A 21,010-nucleotide genomic window follows, 5' to 3' on the forward strand; every position below is an offset into this window, starting at 1 on the left:
CGCATGGCTGGCCCAAGACATTTTGCTGCCTGAGGTCCTCCCTATCCCCAAAGATGCAATATATCAATAGCAGACCAAAATAAATACATAAATATCACAAACAACTCTCTCTGTACCTGGTACAGAAATACAGGGATGTAGTATTATCTGCATCAGGGGTAGAAAAAAGGTGCCCTCTCTTTTTGGGGGGGAAGTATTTTTATTAAAGATTTCTTGATTTACAAAAGTATGTGCAATGTCTCTCTCTCGTATTTTTTACATGTATCATTTTTACAAATCAGTTTCATTTATTGAGACATTGGGAAGAAAAGGGGGAAAGAGGTGGACGGGGGAAAAGATGGGTGGGGGTGGGGTCGGGTGACAGTGTTCCTATTTTTCTTAATACAGTATATGTAGGGTTTGATGTCAGCATTGCTTATGCAGGTTCTCTGCTGTTCACTTGTGCTCCTTTGGTGATGAGAGAGGCTGGGGTTGGCCTAGGGTGTGGTTGTTCATTTGTGGTTGGCTGTGGTGGTCTTTGTTTTCATGTGTGAGTGGGGTGGGTCGGTGTTTTGGATCAGGTTAGCCATATTGATTTGTATGCTGTTGGTGGATTTTTGTCATTGTCTTGTTGGGCTGTGTGTGTGATAAAGGAGAGCCATACCGAGGTGAAGGCGTCTTCTTCTATTTGTCCCCGTGTCATTTTCAGCTTATTGGTTAATTTTTCTAGTAAGGCTGTTTCCCATACTATTTTGTACCATTGGTCCATGCTTACTCCTGACAGGTCTCTCCAGTGTCTGGTTATGACGTTTCTGGTTGCTGAAAAGGTGCCCTCTTGATGTTGTTTGGACTACAACTTCCGTCATCTTCAACCAGAGGCCTGGCAGACAGAGGCTGATGGGACTTATTGTCCAACATCATTTGAAGGGCATCATGTTGGCTACCACCCCAGGTCTGCATTGACTAGCAGCAGCTCTGCAGGTTTCAGACAGTGAGTCTTACCTGGGGATTCTGGGGGTGGAACCTGGGATCTCAGACATGCAAAGCAGATGCTACATAACTAACAATTTGCTGTCTTTTCCTGGCACCTAAGATCTGCTGCCCCACTCTGCCTAATAGTAGGGACTTGAGACACAGTACATTAGGGAGATCTCCTGCACAATCCCCATCCACGTCTTTAATGGGAAATAATGGGAGAGGAGGAGGAGGAAGAAGAAGAAGCACCAGAGGGGGGGGACACCTGATGGACACAGTGTCTTTAGAATGCATTCCAGACCCCTCCCTCATTGAAAGTAGGAGAGCAAAGAGCTCAGAGGCAGAAGGCACATCTCACGAACCATAGTGATGACACGTAATGGGAGAGAGGGAGGGGGTGGAGACTCACCCGGAGCAATGCCATTACTCCAAGAGGCTGCATTTCTAAGCCTCTGTCTGTGAATTATTGAATAAAAAGCATTGGTAAGAACTTTTCCTGTCTTATCCATTCCTCGCAACCTACCATGGTAGGTTGGATCCTCTGACACCTGACAGTATATTAGGCAAAACAAAAACGTGTGTAATAGGATAAATGCACACAAAAATGTAGGTGAAGTTGCATAAGGACTTAAAACAAAATATACTATCACAAACAGATTTTGAGATGTAGACTACTAAACATAAAACTGGAAAAAAATGAGGCATGACAGACTTGCCCAGTCCTAGTAATCACTGAACTTTAAAAACAACTTACAGTTTTAAGTTGAGTGGAATTGAATTTTGCAAACAATGCCGGATTTTGCATTTGCAAAATTCATACAAACATAAAATTGTGGAGCACACACAGCCTGGCCTCTCCATCACATTGTCTGGACCAAGAATTCTAGGTCATCGTTTTTTCTCTAAGGCATTGTCGCACTGCACAGGCTATGGCATGACAGAATGTTACACCAAACCAACCTCCAGGCAGGATGTCAAGAACCACATATTTGCCGGGAGGTTGGGTGGGAGGACTCTCTGCTTACCACTTGCTATAAAAGGATAAATTGACAGAAAACAGATGAACATGTGTTTTTTGTGAGACCCTCCAGAAGCAGCTGTTTCCTCCTCTGAAGGTGAATGGGTTATAGATCGAACATCAATCAATATGAAGTACCGGGAAGGGGAGCCCCAACTGACCCCAATAGAGCTGAAACTTTTGCAAATATTTCAAAACCTGGCAGCATTCCAAACTTGTACCTGCAAATTTTGAATGCTAAATTTAAAAGCTGACTTCGCACTTTGAATGTGAAATAATTTGCCTTAATGTTTGAAATGAAAGCAGTGTTGCCATTTCTTGACTGTTTCCAATCTAACATGTATCAGAAATTAAATTACGTTAAAACAGAATATGCCTGTTTAAGACTGTAGTCTAAATTATAAATAACTGGGAAAGCAATGTAATCTATTTATCTATTTATTGACACCCCACCTTCTTCTCAAAGGAGCTCAAGGGTGGAGTACATGGTCTGCCCCCCTGCCCCCGGCCCGTCTTCATTTAACCCCAACAGCAGCCCTGTAAGGTAGGCTAGGTGGAGAGGCAGTGACTTGCCCAAGGCCATCCAATGAGCATCATGGCTGAGTAAAGATTTGAGAAAACAATAATCTGTCATTCTTGATCCGCAAATTGCCGAGTCAGTAACTCCTTTAAATTAAGAAGATTCTGCACTTTTTAATGGAACAAAATCAGCTTACATAAATGCAGCTATTTTTGCTTCTCTGGTTTATAGACCTTGACACACATATAAGCTCATTGTTGCAGACCATAATTAAAAGGGAAGGGGATTCATTATTTCCTATATGAATGTACTGCTTAAGAGCCTCTTACCTGAATAGGTTTTGTACCTAACTTGAATGTCTTTTACTCAAGTGAAATAATTGGGAACCATTTTCAGCCATAATAAAGGCACAGGTAGAATTGAGGACTGATCAAAATATCAAGTACCACTTGGAAATTACTTAATGGGCAAAAATTGAGGCTTATGTAGCAGCTTGGAGAAGTCTAATTTTAATACATTTTGAGACTAGGTGATTACAGACAGATTACTTTCATTCTTGTTGTCCTCATCCTCTTTTCTCCAATCCACTGTCAACATTTAGGTTTTAAATTCATTGGGCAGTGGTCTTTCTGCGTGCGTCACTGTGTTTTCACATCTGTATGCTTATGTTACTCTCTACTTTATAAAATTACACCTATAAGCATCAAAACTCTTTCTACACTGTCAAGGTGGTGTTTTTCCTCTTGTATTTGTTCCTCACAATTACCAAATGTTGCCTACCACCGTTGCATTTTTGTTGAGTCACACAGACCCCATCTTCATTCTGCATTTACAGCAGTATGATACCACTTTAAACAGTGATGCCTTTCACAGAACAAAACCTCTAATTTCTCAGGCTGTGTACGCAGAATATATCTAAAGGTCACCCTACAAAGAATCCTAGGAACTCTAGTTTACCCCTCACAAAGCTACAATTCCCAGCACCTTTAACAAACTACAGTTCACATGATTCTTTAAATGCACTGTGTGTTTGCAGCCTTATTTACAGCCAACCTACTCTGTATGTGAGAGTGCCTCCTCACACATGCTTTTAAAAAGGTAATGAAAATGAAGGCAGACTCTTCATTTTCATTACCTTTTTAAAAGCATGTATGAGGGAGGCACTCTTCACATACTCATAGGCATTCTGGTCTAGAATTCATAGAATCGTAGGATTGTAGAGTGCGAAGGAATCCCAAGAGTCATCTCGTCCAACCCCTTGCAATGCAGGAATCTCAACTCAAACATCCATGACAGATGGTCATACAACATCTGCTTAAGAACCTCCAAGGAAAGAGAGTCCACAACCTCCTGAGTCCCGAGGGAGTCCATTCCACTGTCCAACAGCTCTTACTGTCAGATGTTAAGTCAGAATCTCCTTTCTTGTTACTTGAAGGCATTGGTTTTGGTCCTACCTTCCGGAGCAGGAGAAAACAAGCATGCTCCCTCCCTCCCTCCCTTCAGATATTGGAAGATGGTTATCTCTCTCCAAGAGAGACAAGAAAAGGCTCCAACGAGCTGTAAGAATTGCAGAAAGGGTAATTGGTGTTAGCTTGCCTTCAATAGAGACAATTTATGCTACCCGAGTTAGGAAGAGAGCAGAGAGAATTGTAGCAGATCCTTTACATCCCGGTCATCATCTGCTTGGTTTACTTCCATCTGGACGTCGCTACAGGACTTCATATACAAAATCGGCCAGTCACAAGAATAGTTTTTTCCCTTGTGCCATTAAATTGTTAGGCTTCCGGCGGCGACGCCATCGCCGGGTGGTCGAAGGCTGCTTCGGGTCTGAAGCGCCTTGTCCATCCCGGGGGTTAGGAGCCGCGCTACCGCAGCGCGCGGCTCCGGTTGGGGTGCGGGAAGAGCGTCCCGCACCCTGGGCTCCCCGGCTGCGCCCGCGGAGGCTCCGAACCCTTCCCCTGCCCCCCTGTAAAGGGGGAGTGGGGGTGAAGGGACAACGGAGCCGGGCTTACGGGGATATGCCCCAACCGGGATGCAAATGCGGCGGCAAAGCCCGCGGTGAGCGTCTAAGTTCTACCTGTGAAGAATGGAGCTAAAGGAACCCGGTGGTCGTGAGTAAATAATCTTGGCAGAAATCGTGTTTTTGGAACGATCCGGGGGGAAGGAGAAAGGCAGCCTGCCTCCCTCCCTTCGAGCCTAAGAAATTAACCAATTTGAGGGATTGCTGCCACAGAACTGGTTATAAAGTATCTAAAATCGATACATGAGACTGGCAAACTTTTTTCTTGGGAAGCTAACTAGCGGAAAATATCTCTATTTAAAGTTGCGGTGTTTGCGCTCCAGCTTAGGAAAATGGCGACGAACAAAGAGACAGGAGAAGAAATATGATACCCACTTCCTCCTCCTCTGCCAGTATGCTGGGTTTCGTCCTTGAACTGGTATTGAACTCTGGACTAACAGATGAACAAAGGCTCACTGCCTTGAAGGTGGAACTAATTTACAGAAAAGTTAAAGTCTTGTGTGGGGGTCTGAAATGGAACCAACTGCCCACAGAGGAGGCTAACAAAACTTTTGACACTTTGGAAGAAAATCTTGTCAAAGAGCTGAGAGGATGGATGGAAAGATGGGAAGAAATGAATGAGCTACTTCGGAGAAGAAATTCGCTTGTTGGGGGTGGCAGTCCCAAGGCGATGTTAAGATTTGCTATATCCAGTCCCCGAGGTGTGAGCTCGGGGGCCAGGGACAGAGAATTAAGGTATTTACAAGAAGAAAAGGAATGCTACAAAGAACCGGAGAAGCTGAGAGAGGGAGAGTTGGATACCTCGGAGCTCGTGGCAAGGAGAGCTTTGGACTGTGCCTGGATCTGTGGACGTTGGGAGAGGGAAGTTGCATGGAAGTTCAGTGCTGATGCCACCAGGAGAAGAAGAATGGACAGAGGGGGTGTGGGGTGAAGTATTAAGTAAAATCTAAAGCAATCTGTTATGGTATTTTGAAATTGGAGGGTGAACACTGTCAACAATAGTTTGTTTTATTATTTGTTTGAACATGAAAAGAGATATTTCAAGTTTTTATGTTATTAGCAGCAGTTCAAAGGATAGAAGAGATAGATTTGATGAGGACGATTTGTGAGGATTGATGAGGATGTAGTATAAATAAAGTCAATTTAAGTGGTTTAAGTTTATAGATTAAGACGATTAAGATTAAGATGAAGATTAAGATGAATGTTTTACTTTATATATATAATTAAGTTTAATTTTTTAAATGAAGAGGTTAAAAAGTAGATTATGGATATAAACTCGAAGGTGAAAAGGCAGGGGAAGTCAACTGTCAAGATTGGAAAAAGAAATTTTTTTTTGAGATGTCTAATTAAGAAGAAAAATCATGGCAATTTTTGTAATAGATGTGTAATTGTATTTGTTTTGTATGTGTATAAATGTAGGTGTGGTTAAGGTTGTATGTTGTTATAAGTAAAAATGTCAATAAATTCTTATAAAAAAAAATAAATTGTTAAATTCATAGTTGTATAGCTTAAGGGGAGGTAAAATATGGGTGGGGTTTCTTTGCTTCTTTGTATTGTGAGAGGAACAGTGTCTGTATGTTTACATTGCAATGTAGCCGAAACAAATTCCAATTATGTTGGAAAATGTACTTGGCCAATAATAAATTATTCCTATTCCTATTCCTATATCTCCTCTCCATCTCCTCTTATCCTGGCTAAACATACTCAGCTCCCTCAACCATTCCTCATAAGGAATTCCTTTATTATCTTGGTTGCCCTCCTCTGCACACGTTCCAGTTTGTCAACATCCTGCTTAAATTGTAGTGCCCGGAATTGGATGCAGGACTCCAGTCAGGGTCTCTGACCAAGTAAGGAAGCATACTTCTAGAATTGCTAGAATTGATCAAAGTAAAGGGGCTACCCTCTATCAGCCTCAAGCACCGCACTGTTTCCTTCTAAAAGGATTCCTTAATTCCTGAGCACCCAATACATTTATTCACATGGCTGAGCCGTTGCCAAATGTAGACAACATTAAACTAGTTGGGCCAATGGTTCACACTATACCTTTAAAGCACCCTTTGCCCCCTCAAAGAATTCTGGGCACTGCAGTTTCTTAAGAGTTGCTCAGAATTGTACCTCTGAAAAGGATAAACTACATTGCCCGGAATTCTTTGAGGGGGCGGCGGGAAATGTGCTTCTTCATTTGCAGCGGGCTTTATGCAGGGTTGGGGATTTTTTAAACAAAGGGGGGAAACGCCCAAGGCCTAGAAGTCCTGCCACAGCTGTGTGGAAGGAACACGCCAAGGCAGGAAAGTTTTACCAGGATGGGGACGACGAGCGGCTTCGCTGCCGCTGGGTAAGGGAACTACGCATCCCACAATGCCCCTGGGTGACCGAGCGCCTCCTGGCCGGGAACTACAATTCCCAGCATGCTTTGCGGGTGAGCCGTGCGCGCAGGTATACGGTTGTTCGTACGAAGTCCGCGGCTGGACAGGTAAGTGAGAGCCAAGCCGCCTGAGGGGGATTCGGCAGCGGCGGCGTTAGGAAAGCCCTGAGCCCCCAAAATACAGAGAGAAAGAGGAAGATAAGTAAAGGAGGGCGAAGAGGCCGCCCCTGCAGCGGGGGGGGGGGGGCGGATTCCCAAATTTGAGAAAGCCCTTCAACTCCCCCACCCCCCAACAGCATGTAGGGCTCCAGCTTCGATGCTCTGTAATCCAGGAGCATTAATCCTAAAGCAGTAACACTTAAAGGCATTGTCACTGTTTGTTTTATAGACTTTCCCAACACACACACCCTTAGAAAGGCTTCCGAGAATTTGCATTGTTTAATATGTACAGAAAAACAGCAGTACTAAAAGCAACACAGTAAAAAAGGGGGGGGGGAATTATTATAAAAGCCAAACTATTAATATTTTTATTTCATGGACCTAGATACCCCAGCCTTTTAGAAAGCCTTCTCAGAAAGTGATTCACAAATTATTTACCCAGGGATCTAGATAAAACAACAATAAAATGTGCACGGTAGTAAAGGGTTTATTATAGAAGCCAGCAAGCGTGCATATTATTTAAAAATTGAAAATTGAAGTAATCATAAATAGCCTTACTGAAATAAATGTTTTTTAAAGCACTCTTAAAGGAAGGAAGGGTATGATGTGTTTGCGTAGGCAGCGTTGCTGCACATGGGTGCCTTACAAAGTTTATAAAGCAGGCAGAATACCGGTACTTAGAGACCTGTCCTCAAAGAGCTTATAGACTGACATTGAAGGGGAAAGACTAATGGAGTTACCCATTCTTAAAACCTGGTTATATCTGCTGGAGTAGCATAGAAGCTGAGAGACTGAGCAATGAATCTATGAGTTTGAATTTCTTCTGTGCTATGAACTGGCTACTAGGCAGCCCATTTGCAGTACGTGGGGGAAGAATACTGACTTGCCCTTATTGGATTGTTGTGTAAGGATTGCACAACTAGATGAAGCCTGTGAAGTGCTTCAAATGTGATACTGTATAAAGGTTAAGCAAGATAAGTCATTAACTAAACTATCTACTATTAGTTAAGCAACACCATCCTTAAGGGGAGGACCCATGAGGATTGCCTGAGTCCTTCTAACCCAGCTGGATTGCTTAGATCAGTAGTCTTCAACCTTTTCAGACCCAAGATCCAGTTTTAATCCAAACATGCATTTGGGAACTCCTTTCTTAATATCTTACCATATATTTGCATGGTGGTAGTACTCCTACTGTAACCCACCTTGGATCAGGCCGTGACCCAGTAGAAGACCAGTGGCTTGGATTACCTGGAGGAAAACTATGGGTTGACCCTTGTGTGACAGAGGCCTAACTGGCCTCTGCCAGAAGTTGGGCTGTTTCCTTCTGGTTATAGCATTTTCCTTTCTGATGTTTGGCTAGTAGTACAGGGTTGAGGCTCACATGCTCAGATAACAATTAGGATAAATGAGTGTCAATGCTCTGCTTTAGTCCCAGATTAAAAATCGCTATACAGTATTGGAGAAGTTTCCACCTCCATTGTGCCTTCAACTTCTAGTTCTGATTATTGTTTGGTGGAGAGTTCCAGAAATGCACTGGAAGTTAGTCTTGGAAGTTAATTTGTAGAGCAGGATTTTCTCATGGGCTGGTAGGTATAGTTTTGACTTCCAAAAATCTTGGAATAATTTTTTTTACACCAAGGGGCCTATGCAATTGTTTATTATTTTTCTTGAGTAGCCAGTAATATTACAGATTGTTTTGGGTGTTTCTTATATTTCTATATTGCTGCACACCACCCTGAATTTCATGAGAGGGTGGTATATAAATTAAATAACTTGGTGGTGGAGGAAGACAAATAAACCAAAAAGGATGCCAAAGATATATCTGCCACTGCTTTCTGGAATGCATTATTTGCTAATATTCAGCCATTTTCTGATAAGTTTGGCAGGGAAAGCTTGTTAGAGCTGAGGGAGCTGAATATGTATAGCCAGGGGAAGAGATAATTAAGAGTTGATACATTAGCTGCCTTCAAATATTTGAATGGCTGTCACATATCTGATGAAGCAAATTCGTCCCCTGTTTATTAATTTAAAGCATTTCTACCCAACTCTTCAGCCTAAAAGTTCCCAGAGCAGCTTTTACTTCAGTGAAGGAAACCAAGATAGTCAGTCCCTTTCAGACCTGCAGTTTAGAAGGCATGACACAAAAAGCACTCCTAAATTTTAAAAATGTATGTGTGGGATTGGTGCAGGAGTCAATGGGGGGGGGGGGAGAATGTGTATAGCAGCAGGGGCCACAGGTGAAAATTGTGTAAAGGAGGGGCCACAGCACGAGACTAGGGGGCCACAGAGGGAAATGAGAAGTGAAGAGAACAGAGAAGTGACCAAGAAAAGAAAGCAGAAAAGAAGAAAGACGTTGATGTTTCTTTGCAAGAAGTGCTCACAGAGCGACATAGCAGCCAAGTCAACTTTCAGTCAAGAAAAACACAATTTTTGAATAAAGAGTACGATATCTAAAAAGTTTCCACAACTTTGGGATAAAGCAAAATTGATTTTCATGGCATTTCCTACTTTGTATTTGGTAGAATAAGGGTTCAGTCGTGTGAATTGTTTATTCAGCCTAACGCAGAATTGCCTTAACATAATGGACAGAGGTGATCTTTGGTTATCTCTCACAGCAATAGAACTGGATATAAAAAAGCTTTTTTTGTCATCAAGCACAAGGGTCACATTGATCTAGAAATACTTAAAGTATAAATTTTTATGTAATTGTATTTGTATAAATTATAAAAAATATAAATAAAACATGCTCTATTTACGAACAAAACATTTAGATAGCTACCTTTCTACCGGTAGGATGGTGGAGGGGCACAGGAAGGAAACAAGGTCAGAAGGGGGGGCACAGTTGGGAAAAGATTGAGAAACACTGGTATATAGTATTGAGTGTTTTATCCATGCACATGGTTTTTATTACAGTTTATTAACGGCATTTTTCTATAAGAAACTAAGTGCATAACATTAAGTTCCAATCTTTTTATTAACGAACTCACATTTCCCCCTAATTATTTGGAGGGTATGTGTGCGTGTTAGACTAGAAATGATAATTTGAAGTTGCCTTCATTTCTATCAGTCAAGAATGAAGCTGCCTGGCCATGGGTAATATTGGATATGAAGTAAGCCTCTTTGCCTCCCAGCTGTTTCTTCGTGGATCAGATCAGCTGGCAGCATGTGCTGGGCATAGTGATCATTACGTAAATTGGGGCTGTATGGAAATATTGCTGGTTCTTTCTCCCTCTCAGGACTTGCAATGGCTGTGTCTTGTTTTCTGCAGAACTGTCTTGGAAGTCATGTCCCAGCTAGGCTTTGCTTGCCAGCCTCCTCCTGATGTTGACACTGATGACTGTCTTCAGGAATACTCCTACCTCTTCAGTCCAGACATTCTCAAGTGAGTACTACCAAGTACTCAAACACTGCTTTGAAATTTGATTAATTTACCCTGTGTGGTTTTCATTCCTCACCTCTGCTATGTCTACCTCCTCATCTGCGCCTCTTGATCTTTGGTCAAAACAAAATCGAAAATTCTTTCTAGTAGCACCTTAGAGACCAACTGAGTTTGTTCCTGGTATGAGCTTTCGTGTGCATGCACACTTCTTCAGATACACTGAAACAGAAGTCACCAGATCCTTAAATATAGTGAGGGAGTGGGGAGGGGTATTGCTCAGAAGGGTGGTGGGAATGGGTGATCAGCTGATAGGTGTGGAAAACCTGTTGACGACTCTTAACGGCTGTAATTAGTCTTGCAGGGAAAGGCAAGTGGTGAGATGGCTAAAGATAGCTTTGTCATGTATAATGAGATAAGAATCCAATGTCTTTGTTCAGACCAGGTTTCAAGTTTGGTGATTAGTTGTAATTCAGCCACTTCTCTTTCCAGTCTATTTCTGAAATTTCTTTTTATTAAGACAGCTACTTTGAGATCTTTTATAGAATGTCCTGGGAGATTGAAGTGTTCTCCTACTGGTTTCTCTGTCTTGTGATTCCTGATATCAGATTTATGTCCATTTATCCTTTGGCGTAGGGTTTGGCCTGTTTGTCCAATATAGAGAGCTGAAGGGCACTGTTGGCATTTGATTGCATACACAATGTTGGAAGATGAGCAATTAAATAGTCCTGAGATAGTATGTTTGATGTTGTTGGGACCAGTAATGGTGTTGTCCGGGTTTATGTGGCAGCAAAGTTGGCATCTGGGTTTATTGCAGGCTCTGGTACCAGTGTCCATGTTGAGTCCTGTTGTAGTATTATTGTGGGTGAGGAGCTGTTTGAGATTGGGTGGCTGTCTGTAGGCAATGTAGGGTCTCAAACAATCTCAAACAGCTCCTCACCCACAATAATACTACAACAGGACTCAACATGGACACTGGTACCAGAGCCTGCAATAAACTCAGATGCCAACTTTGCTGCCACATAAACCCGGACAACACCATTACTGGTCCCAACAACATCAAACATACCATCTCAGGACTATTTAATTGCTCATCTTCCAACATTGTGTATGCAATCAAATGCCAACAGTGCCCTTCAGCTCTCTATATTGGACAAACAGGCCAAACCCTACGCCAAAGGATAAATGGACATAAATCTGATATCAGGAATCACAAGACAGAGAAACCAGTAGGAGAACACTTCAATCTCCCAGGACATTCTATAAAAGATCTCAAAGTAGCTGTCTTAATACAAAGAAATTTCAGAAATAGACTGGAAAGAGAAGTGGCTGAATTACAACTAATCACCAAACTTAAAACCACGGAGAAACCTGGTCTGAACAAAGACATTGGATTCTTATCTCATTATACATAACAAAGCTATCTTTAGCAATCTCACCACTTGCCTTTCCCTGCAAGACTAATTACAGCCGTTAAGAGTCGTCAACAGGTTTTCCACACCTATCAGCTGATCACCCATTCCCACCACCCTTCTGAGCAATACCCCTCCCCACTCCCTCACTATATTTAAGGATCTGGTGACTTCTGTTTCAGTGTATCTGAAGAAGTGTACATGCACACGAAAGCTCATACCAGGAACAAACTCAGTTGGTCTCTAAGGTGCTACTAGAAAGAATTTTCGATTTTGTTTTGACTATGGCAGACCAACACGGCTACCCACCTGTAACTTGATCTTTGGTGTTAGTCAATTTATACTGGGTGTTGGTATATTAATAGTGATGTGTTGCTTATTTTAACTTGTGTTCTTTAAAAAAAAAAGTGTGTTGGGAGTAGCCACCAAACATTGTTTTTTGTAAAAAAATAAAATAAAATAAAATATTAGAATAAAGGAATTAGGAAGATGTGAGATTGCATCTTCAGAGCTCAGGGCTCATAGCCCTCCCTTCAGATTTTTTACCGACAGTTTACATGTTGTCAAAGATAGGGGAATGTAACATTTTAAAAATACTGTGAGAGACACATTTAAACTAGAATTAGGTACATGTGGCATAAGAGATGAAGGGCTCAATTATCTCTCCCAGAGGCAAAACTGATGCATCATAAGATGGATTTCATGCAGTTTCAATTTTCCTTTTTATACTACCCTCTTCATTCCCTGCTAGTACAAGCCTCCTTCAAGCTTGGAATGACTGTTTGCTTTGTAGAAATATGTCCATGTCTTAGGCCTGCTTGGAAGCACATTGCTCTCATCTCTAAAGATTTCTAAAGTTGCAATTTCTAGTCACAGCCTCTTTACCAGCAGCAGATCCAGTGTGCTTTTTATTTACTTCTAAGAGTTCATATTTTTCAAACAGAATTCCTTATTAGGTATGTGTTTATGCCACTACTTTCAGCAAAACAGTCATTCTGTAGCAGCTGAAAATGTTGGATGGTTTTGCCTTTTGAGGGCTCATGTAGTTGAATTGGGCAATTAGTTATCTTTTTGCCTAATCTACTTCACAAGACTCCTGTGAGGCCTCAATTACTTTCAGCACAAGCGTGACAAATAAAGATGGACTTTTAGCATATTAGTAAACTGTCTTCCTATTTCAGACATGCATTTCATAGTACAAGTGGCATCTGCTAAGTGGAGGATGCAGGAAACCTCTGGTCTGCCTGGGATTGATGTGATCTGACATGACTGAATTTCCCTCATCCCTCCTTTTTGTGTGTGTCACGATCTTCACTGATGCTGCTCTTTCTGAACATACATGATGAAAAGTCTATATGGGTCCCACTTGCTGTGGTTTCAGGTGTCCCCTTTCTTGCTTTCTAGGGGCAAAGTTGCATTCATCACTGGCGGCGGCTCCGGCATTGGATTCCGCACAGCTGAGATTCTGATGAGGTATGGACACTCTGGTGCGGGAGCAGCTTGGCTTTACTTAGCTTGCGATGCTTTTGGTCTCTGCTGTATTCTCCTGCAGTAGCCGCCAACCTGTTCCTAGGAAGCAAGTCCTTCCTTCCCTTTGCAGCTGCATCGTGCTTCATGCCATTTGTTTTTTCTGCAGCTTTTCTGCAGATGTGTGTCCGTGGTGAGATGTGCCATGGAACTGCTGCTGTTTGGGGTTCTCCACTGCATATATCAGGACATATCTCTGCACTTTACATGATCACTGCAGGAATGCCCAGATGCCATGTAGCAGCCTGGTTGGAAGGAAAGGTGGCAGGATGTTATCAAGGAGACTTACCCCCCCAAAACACACACACACACACTTGTGAAAAATCTGAATGCACAGCTCCACATCCTGGGAGAAGAACACAAGCCCCACTAAGCATAACCAAATTAAATATACAAATGACTATATCTAAAACCTATCCAAACTGCACAGTATTGGCCAGCGTTAGTTCCTGAGCTTTATAGTTTCTGGGTTATCCAGTCTGATGGCAGATTGCAGACATACATGGAGACTACTTGATTAGCTTAGTCAGCACACAAGCATCCTGAATCCCCACGGCTGGTAGCAGAGGTGTGTCTGAGTAGACAAGCGAGTGATGAGCACAAGATGTTCTGTGTCACCCTCACTATCTAAGGTTTTGCTTGCAGGCATGGCTGTCATACTATCATTGCCAGCAGGAACCTTCAGAGGCTGACAGAGGTGAGTGGACAGGAGATTGTCATCCCTTTCAGATGCAAAGCAAGGCCTTGGCAGAGGCAGTTCTGCTGGAGTCACCTGTCTCAAACAACAGATTGGGGAGGTGTTGAGGATGGTATAGACCGGTGGTTCTCAAACTTTTTTCTCTGGGCCACACTTTCAGAATAAAAATTTGCTCGCTCCACGCCAAATTTCTTATTGATGAGAAATACATTGGAAAACAAATCTGGCAAGTTTAAACACACCTCACGGAAATGTTTAAATGTTTCTTTGATTGTCCTTGAATCTTCCTGCCATACTTGCCACCCTTTCTTGACACTCCAGGGTGGCCTCACCCTTGACAACCAGTGGCATACACAGAAGACAGATGGATCTGATCTGTGGGCACACTTGTGCAATATCTGTTCAAAGGAATACAAGTTTCACAAGACAACGGCTTCCTTCTTCTTTAAGTTAAGAAAAAGGTGGTAGATAGGAGAACTCATGAGTGAGGCCTGAAGAAAACTTGGAAGCTGAGGATGGAGGGAAGAGCATCCTAAACTGTGTTTCTCTCCTAGGACAAACTGCCCCACTAACCTCAGTCTGCCCCTACTTACCTGCCTTCTTACATTCAGTCTAGGGATGGAACAGGCAATCAGCTTCCTTCTCCTTAGTCTCAGGGTTGGCCTGGTAGAACTGAGCAGTGGGGAGAAGGACAAAACTAAAACTAGTTGGCTCTGTCACTGACTATGACTCCACCTACTATTGGTCTCCCCATCTTCCACCCAAATCGTTGCAGAAATGCGGAGAACTGAGATTGGGGGAAATGAGAAATGTAGGGAACCAAAAACTGAAAGATACCTTTTTGTCTACCTACAACTGAGATGTGGTCCCTCCCATGAATATTTGTTGTCATCTTAAATGCTCCTGAGTGCACAGCCCTTAACATGCCGCATCATAGATTCTCAGAGGTAAGCCTCTGTTTCCAAGTAAGAGGTATCTGAAACGTTTCACAGAAGCCTTTTGAGAACCTTCCTAAACAATGCAATATGTTGCTGAAACCAGGAAGGGTTTCCCCATCCAACAGCACAGCAGATGCTTAACATGGAAATGTTGCCCTAATTCTTGACACAAATCCCTTTTCCGAGTCTGTTATGCATCCAGCTCCCCATGCTGCAGCAGGAAGACAGAAGAAGGTGGTCATTTATTACTGAATATTCTTTTCCTTTTTTTATAGGCTGCCAAGAAACTATCAGTGGCCACTGGCCAGCGCTGCCTGCCCCTCGCGCTGGATGTCAGGCAGCCACAGATGATCATGGCAGCCGTGGATGAGGCCCTCAAGGAATTTGAGAGGATTGATATCCTTGTCAACAGTATGTTATTTGCGTCAGCATTCATGGGGCATACTGCTGGCCACCTGTCTGCAAGCTGGGGGGAAAATGTTCACTGTTGCATGTTCTGGAAGGGTGATCTTTGAGGGTGCTGGCAGGGCTGTTTTAGTAGTAGGCCAGGGATAGGAAACATTTTTCAGCTCTAGGGCCACATATCCTTCTGAGAAACCTTCTGAGGGCCATATTCCAGGGGTGTTTGGCGGGGGGGGCAGGGACAAAAGTGGGCAGAGCAATGAAACGTAAACTAGTTGCTCTGCAAACGTACACTCTCCCCAGCTGCCCCCCAATCAAGTAAGTAAATAAAAAATACTTAACTAAAAACAGAAAAAACCGGAACATTTGAAATTGAAAGGCTCGCTGAAGTCACTTGAATGATGTTGTGGCGCATTCTAGCAATGCAACTGGAAACCTGACTGAGCAATAGGCATGGCTTCCGCAAACTGGCCAGTTGTGTCGCAGATAGCTCAGTTCTGGAACAGGACAGGTCGTTGTCCTTCCCCTTCACCCCCCCCCCCAATCCTGGCTACACCAATGCACATATCCCTCTCTTGCTTGTCCAGGCAAGCAAAAGGCATCCTCAAAGTTTAAGGAAACATCCCAGCCAGGCAAAAGCAGGGCCATTGAGGGGTGTGGCTTGGGACCAGATAAAGGGTCCTAGAGGGTTGCATCAGGAGCCTGGGCTGGATGTTCTCCACCCCTGTAGTAAGCAGTGAAATGGAGTGGTCATGCTGATTCAGTCTCCAACTTCTCTCTCTCTCTCTCTCTCTCTCTCTCTCTCTATCTATCTATCTCTCTCTATCTCCCTTGTCCCCAGATGCTGCTGGAAACTTCCTGTGCCCAGCCAGTGCTCTGTCCTTCAATGCCTACAAAACCGTGATTGAGATTGACACCTTGGGAACATTCAACGTCTCCAAAGTGCTGTATGAGAAGTGTCTCCGTGTAAGTTTCTCTCCTCCATAAGAGGCTTCTCTCCCTGCAGACAGAGACGTTCCTCAGCTCCTGCACTCTAGGGTCAGTTGCCCTGGGCAGGGGTAGGGGAGCTTTTTTTTAACACCCGAGGGACATGTTCCCTTCAAGAAAAGGAGGCGGGGAAAGGTTTATATGTAGGCCAGCAATGTTCATTTTGGGTTGTGTCTCCTGCACTTGCTGTTAATCCTTTCTGTCATTGTTCCCAGAGCTGACCTTTTTTTATTGATCTAGGACCATGGCGGAGTCATTGTCAATATTTCGGCAACCCTAAGCTACAAAGGTCAGGCTCTCCAGATGCATGCAGGGACAGCTAAGGCAGCCATAGGTACCGTAAGCAATTTTGGCTCCCCTTCTCATCTACACCCTTAATCAAGTTTTATTCCTCTCCCTGTCCCTCAGACCCAAGTGCAAGTTATGGTGTTGTGGCACCACCTACAGCCTGGAAGAGATGTTGCAGCTTCCAAATTGAGCAATAGAGAAGCCTTCTGGCCCACAGTGATAATTTGTCCAGGGAAGACCACCACTTCTAGGACATGGGTGCCCTCCCTGTATGAATTTTTAAAAGAAGAGTTGCCATCTGGAAATACATATAGTATTATCGTATTGACTGTGTCTAGATGTAATACTAAGCCATGGTTTGCTGTGTTTTTATTATGTGTGTTGGAGTGGCTGGGGCAACCCAGTTAGATGGGCAGGGTAAAAGTAATGAAAGTATTATTATTATTATTATTATTATTATTATTATTATTATTATTATTATTATTATTAATTACTACGGTGAGCCTACAGCAGTGATTCCCCTCCCTGGCATGGCAACAATGAAGTTAAGGGAAGCTTCTGCTCCAGATTAATTGCTGTTCAGCATGTTGCCTGAACTCCAAACAGTGGTTCACCTTAACATCAGTTAGTGAAAACAAGCCAGCTTCATCAATTATGGCTTGACATTAGCTCATTTCAACAGTTTGTCCAGGTTCAAGCAAAATGGTTAATCAAAAACATAAGCAAATGCTTCCAGAGTAAAACTTGTAGCTGTGCTGGAGGAGGAAGGGGAAGTGTATGAGTGCTTGGCTCATTCTCCTAGCACAGGCATATCCAGCTCCCAAGAGACTGCGATCAACTGCCACTATAAAAAACTGGCAGTGATCTAAACTTGTTGAGCTTTTTGGGGGGAGGAAGACTGGTTGGACATGCCTGTCCTAGCACTAAACCATTAACATCTGAATCAGCCCAATGTGTTGTCAAGGGTTTGGCAAATTCAGCTGGCTTTCATTCATCCTATTCCTTTCTGTGTGGTAGGTCTCACTATTTCTTTTCTTTTTGTAAAGTGCTGAATGGCTTGAGAAATTCTGTTTGTTTCGCTTCTGTTTATTGTCCTAATAATATATATATTTTTAACACACATACATGCAATGTAATTCTTCCCTGTGCAGAAGGAGAATTCCATTCCAGCTTGGTGTGGATAGGGCCTCTTTCAATCACCAAGAGACAGTGCTTTTGCAGGGGCAGAGTTGATGCGGGGAGGATCGTGCCTTGTGAATGGGCAAGAACCAGATTTAGATTTGATGACTTTCCAGTCCCTTCTGTCACTGTAATTCTTTGCTTTTCAGGATTTGTTCTTGAACCTCTCTGTCTGTCTTCTCCCTTACAGATTCAATGACGAAACATCTGGCTGTGGAATGGGGTCCTAATGGAATCAGAGTGAATAGCCTGGCGCCAGGTCCTATTTCGGGTACAGAGGGTCACCGCCGCTTAGGTAAAGCATTAAATATTATTTGCAGTGCTGTCTGTGTCTGTGTGATTTACCTGGAAAAGAAACAACTGGGGAGACCACTCAGCCATGAAGGTCACTGGGCAACCTTGGACCAGTCACCTCTCTCACAAGGTTGTTGTAGGAGTAAACGGGGGGAGAATGCATGCCATCTCTACCTCTTTGGGGGAAGAGCACAGCGTAAATAAATTAAAGTAAATAGGCATGCCTATACTGATCCATTAGACTTTCCAGGGTGGATGGTTCATAAGAATTAATAAAATTCAGTAGATGACTTGAATCAAGACTTGTTAGATTGAGACTCAATGAACTTGCAGTGAAACACTGCCAACAATCTTCTGTGCCAAGCAGGGAATCGGACAATGTGTTATTTATACTCAAACATCGCGGAGCATTCGAAGTTGCTTTTACAACAGGGGCGGCTAACGGGTGCAGACCACATGCATACATTCAGACTGCCTCCTCTCTGCTTGTAAGACAATCAGCTGAGGAGAAAGGGGGTTCTCCCCCTTTGCAGCTAAGCAATGGGGTACAAAAGGGAGGGAGAAAAAAGAAAGGCCATTTTTTTAAAGGGGGGGGCTCTCCTCCCTCTGAGGCACCACCATTGGAATAAGGTATTGGTGCTTAGGAAATGTGAAGGAGTTCTTCAGGAGATGTTGGGCTTTGTTCTTTTTTGTGGGCTTCCCAGAGTAATCTGGTTTGCCACTGTGAAAACAGAATCCTGGTTTAGATGGCACATCTGTGCCGAGGGACCTGCAACAACAAGGCCTTGTTGTTAACGTTTAAAGCTCCGAACAACGTGGGACCAGGTTTCAATTTGTATTCTTCTCTGCTGGTTTTCTTGTTGCATTTTTTTGTTTTAACGATACTGTTTATGATGTACACCACTTAGAGCCAGTGTGGCGCAGTGGTTGGAGTGTTGGACTAGGACCTGGCAGTGCAGGGTTCAAATCCCCACTCGGCCTTGAAGCTCCCTGGGTGATCTTGGGCCATTCGCTCACTCTCAGCCTAACCTGCCTCACAGGGCTGTTGTGAGGATAAAATGGGGAGGAGGAGGAGAACTACATAGACCACTTTGAGCTCTTTGGAGGAGAGGTGCACTACAAATGCAATAAATAAAAATAATCAATAATAGATATATATATAGATATATATTTAAGCTTGTGATCACACTGAAGCAAAGACACTGCTTTCCTTGTTCTTGTTTTTAGTTCAGCCTCACCCAGAAGCACAAAACCTCTTTCGGAATATCCCCCTCCAGCGGATGGGGAACAAGACGGAGATTGCCCACAGCGTCCTGTACCTGGCCAGCCCCCTCGCCTCGTATGTGAGCGGCACAACCCTGGTGGTGGACGGCGGGGCCTGGATGACCTCCGAGAACAACTTCCCCTCACTGTTGGGTATTGCCTCACACTCTGCTAAGCTCTAGGTGACGTTTCTTTCCCCCTCTGCGGGACTGGAAGCAGGGGCGTTGCTAGGCACTCAATAAAATAAAACAAAAAATAATAAAAAGGCTGCAGGGCCATGGCGGGGCGGGGGTGTGCATGTGCTGCGGTGCACACATTTGCACTGAATTAGTATATGCTCATGTGTATGTACGGAGGCAAACACACTTTGCAGCATGCTCAACAGCCCATTAAGAATTGGAGAGAAAAGAAAAGAAATAGTCCTTTAATAAAAGGGGAGGGAGGAGCAGGGTTATCCAGAGAGCCCAGCACAGAAGACCTGGGGCCTGGCTACCCCCTAGCAACGTCCCTGATTAGATAGTTATAAAGCAGGTTTGGGGAACCTTTGGCCCTCAAGATGTTGTCAGACCTACTACTCCCATCAGCCTCAGCAAGCATGGCCAATGGCCAGGGATGATGGGAGTTGTAGTGCAGCAACATCTGGAGAGTCAGAGGTTCCCCACACCTGCTGTAAAGGTCCTTGTGTCAAGAAAGCCACAGTCTTCAGGTGAGAATTTTTGTCATGTGCCCCTCCAGTGCAGAGGGAAGCAGAAGATAAATTGGAGGCATGACAGTAGATCCGCAAGGTATTCTGATTCTCACATTATTTAACATTTGCAACAAATTCAGCTGCTTGCTTTGGATTCCTTCTCAGTTTTTCCCCAACCTCCTCTCTCTCTTACAGGCGTCTGGGCTACAGAATTAAAGAAAGAGAAATGAAACATGACCCTGGGAACCTGACGGATGGGACGCTGCAACTTCAACGCTACTCTCCACGGAGCCAAAGGAGTCTGCCGCTCACCTCCTCTAGCAGCAAGATAACTTTTAGACAACAGTGGCAATGGTGCTGTTTGAGATTGATGCTGGGTCCAGAGGCTAGGAGGTTGCAGCCTATTAATTGTCACCTAAAAGCTTTCTCTTGAATGCCCATAAATGCCTTGTGTGGCACAAAAACGTTGTCTGGAGTGGCAGCCTGGAAGAACAGAGATTTGGCTTGATTTACATTTAAATCTTGACGTCCTTTGCTTTGTCTGTGCTGTTTGCCATCTGAGCCTTTCTGTCAAGGAAAGGGGTGAGTGTGTCCATCTGTCTGTGTTGTGTATCTGCCCCTCCAGCCTGAATCCTCTCCACCTCTAATCTTCATGATTCTGGACCAAACAGGGTGATTCTGCACTTTTTTTTGCCAATGCTCTTTATTTTTCTGTTAGGGTAAATACCTCTCTCCCCGCCAGCACTCTTCTTTTTTATCTAATAAATTCCATATGGAATCTTTGCTTCTTGCCAAGCTTGTAGTTTCAGTATTGGTCCGGTTCCTAAAGCAGCATGCATTTCCTATGAGAGTCTCTGCTCCTTGAAGGAAGAATTCATTATTCCCCTCGACGATACTGTACTGCATTATGCTGCTCTCCCTAA

The 21,010-nt window shown here is 43.6% G+C and overlaps 1 protein-coding gene across 5 annotated transcripts; it reads left to right on the top strand.

The window, feature by feature from the left end:
• The first annotated feature begins 6,860 nt into the window (after positions 1–6,860).
• Positions 6,861–20,828, top strand: DECR2 (2,4-dienoyl-CoA reductase 2). Of its 5 annotated transcripts, none has more exons than XM_033167140.1 (10): positions 6,861–6,931; positions 10,305–10,418; positions 13,229–13,297; positions 13,997–14,048; positions 15,262–15,397; positions 16,230–16,354; positions 16,616–16,709; positions 18,033–18,137; positions 19,364–19,552; positions 20,283–20,317. In XM_033167140.1, the coding sequence occupies exons 1-10, from the start codon at positions 6,921–6,923 to the stop codon at positions 20,315–20,317; spliced, it is 930 nt and encodes a 309-aa protein (XP_033023031.1). In that variant the 5' UTR covers positions 6,861–6,920. The 5 variants fall into 5 exon arrangements, with proteins under 5 accessions (XP_033023031.1, XP_033023032.1, XP_033023033.1 ...); XM_033167141.1 differs by having other exon boundaries at positions 6,924–6,985; XM_033167142.1 differs by lacking the exon at positions 6,861–6,931 and adding an exon at positions 9,938–10,186.
• Positions 20,829–21,010: the final 182 nt, after the last annotated feature.

The sequence above is a fragment of the Lacerta agilis genome, chromosome 13 (assembly GCF_009819535.1).
Source record: "Lacerta agilis isolate rLacAgi1 chromosome 13, rLacAgi1.pri, whole genome shotgun sequence".
In the NCBI taxonomy this organism is placed as follows: Eukaryota; Metazoa; Chordata; class Lepidosauria; order Squamata; family Lacertidae; genus Lacerta; species Lacerta agilis.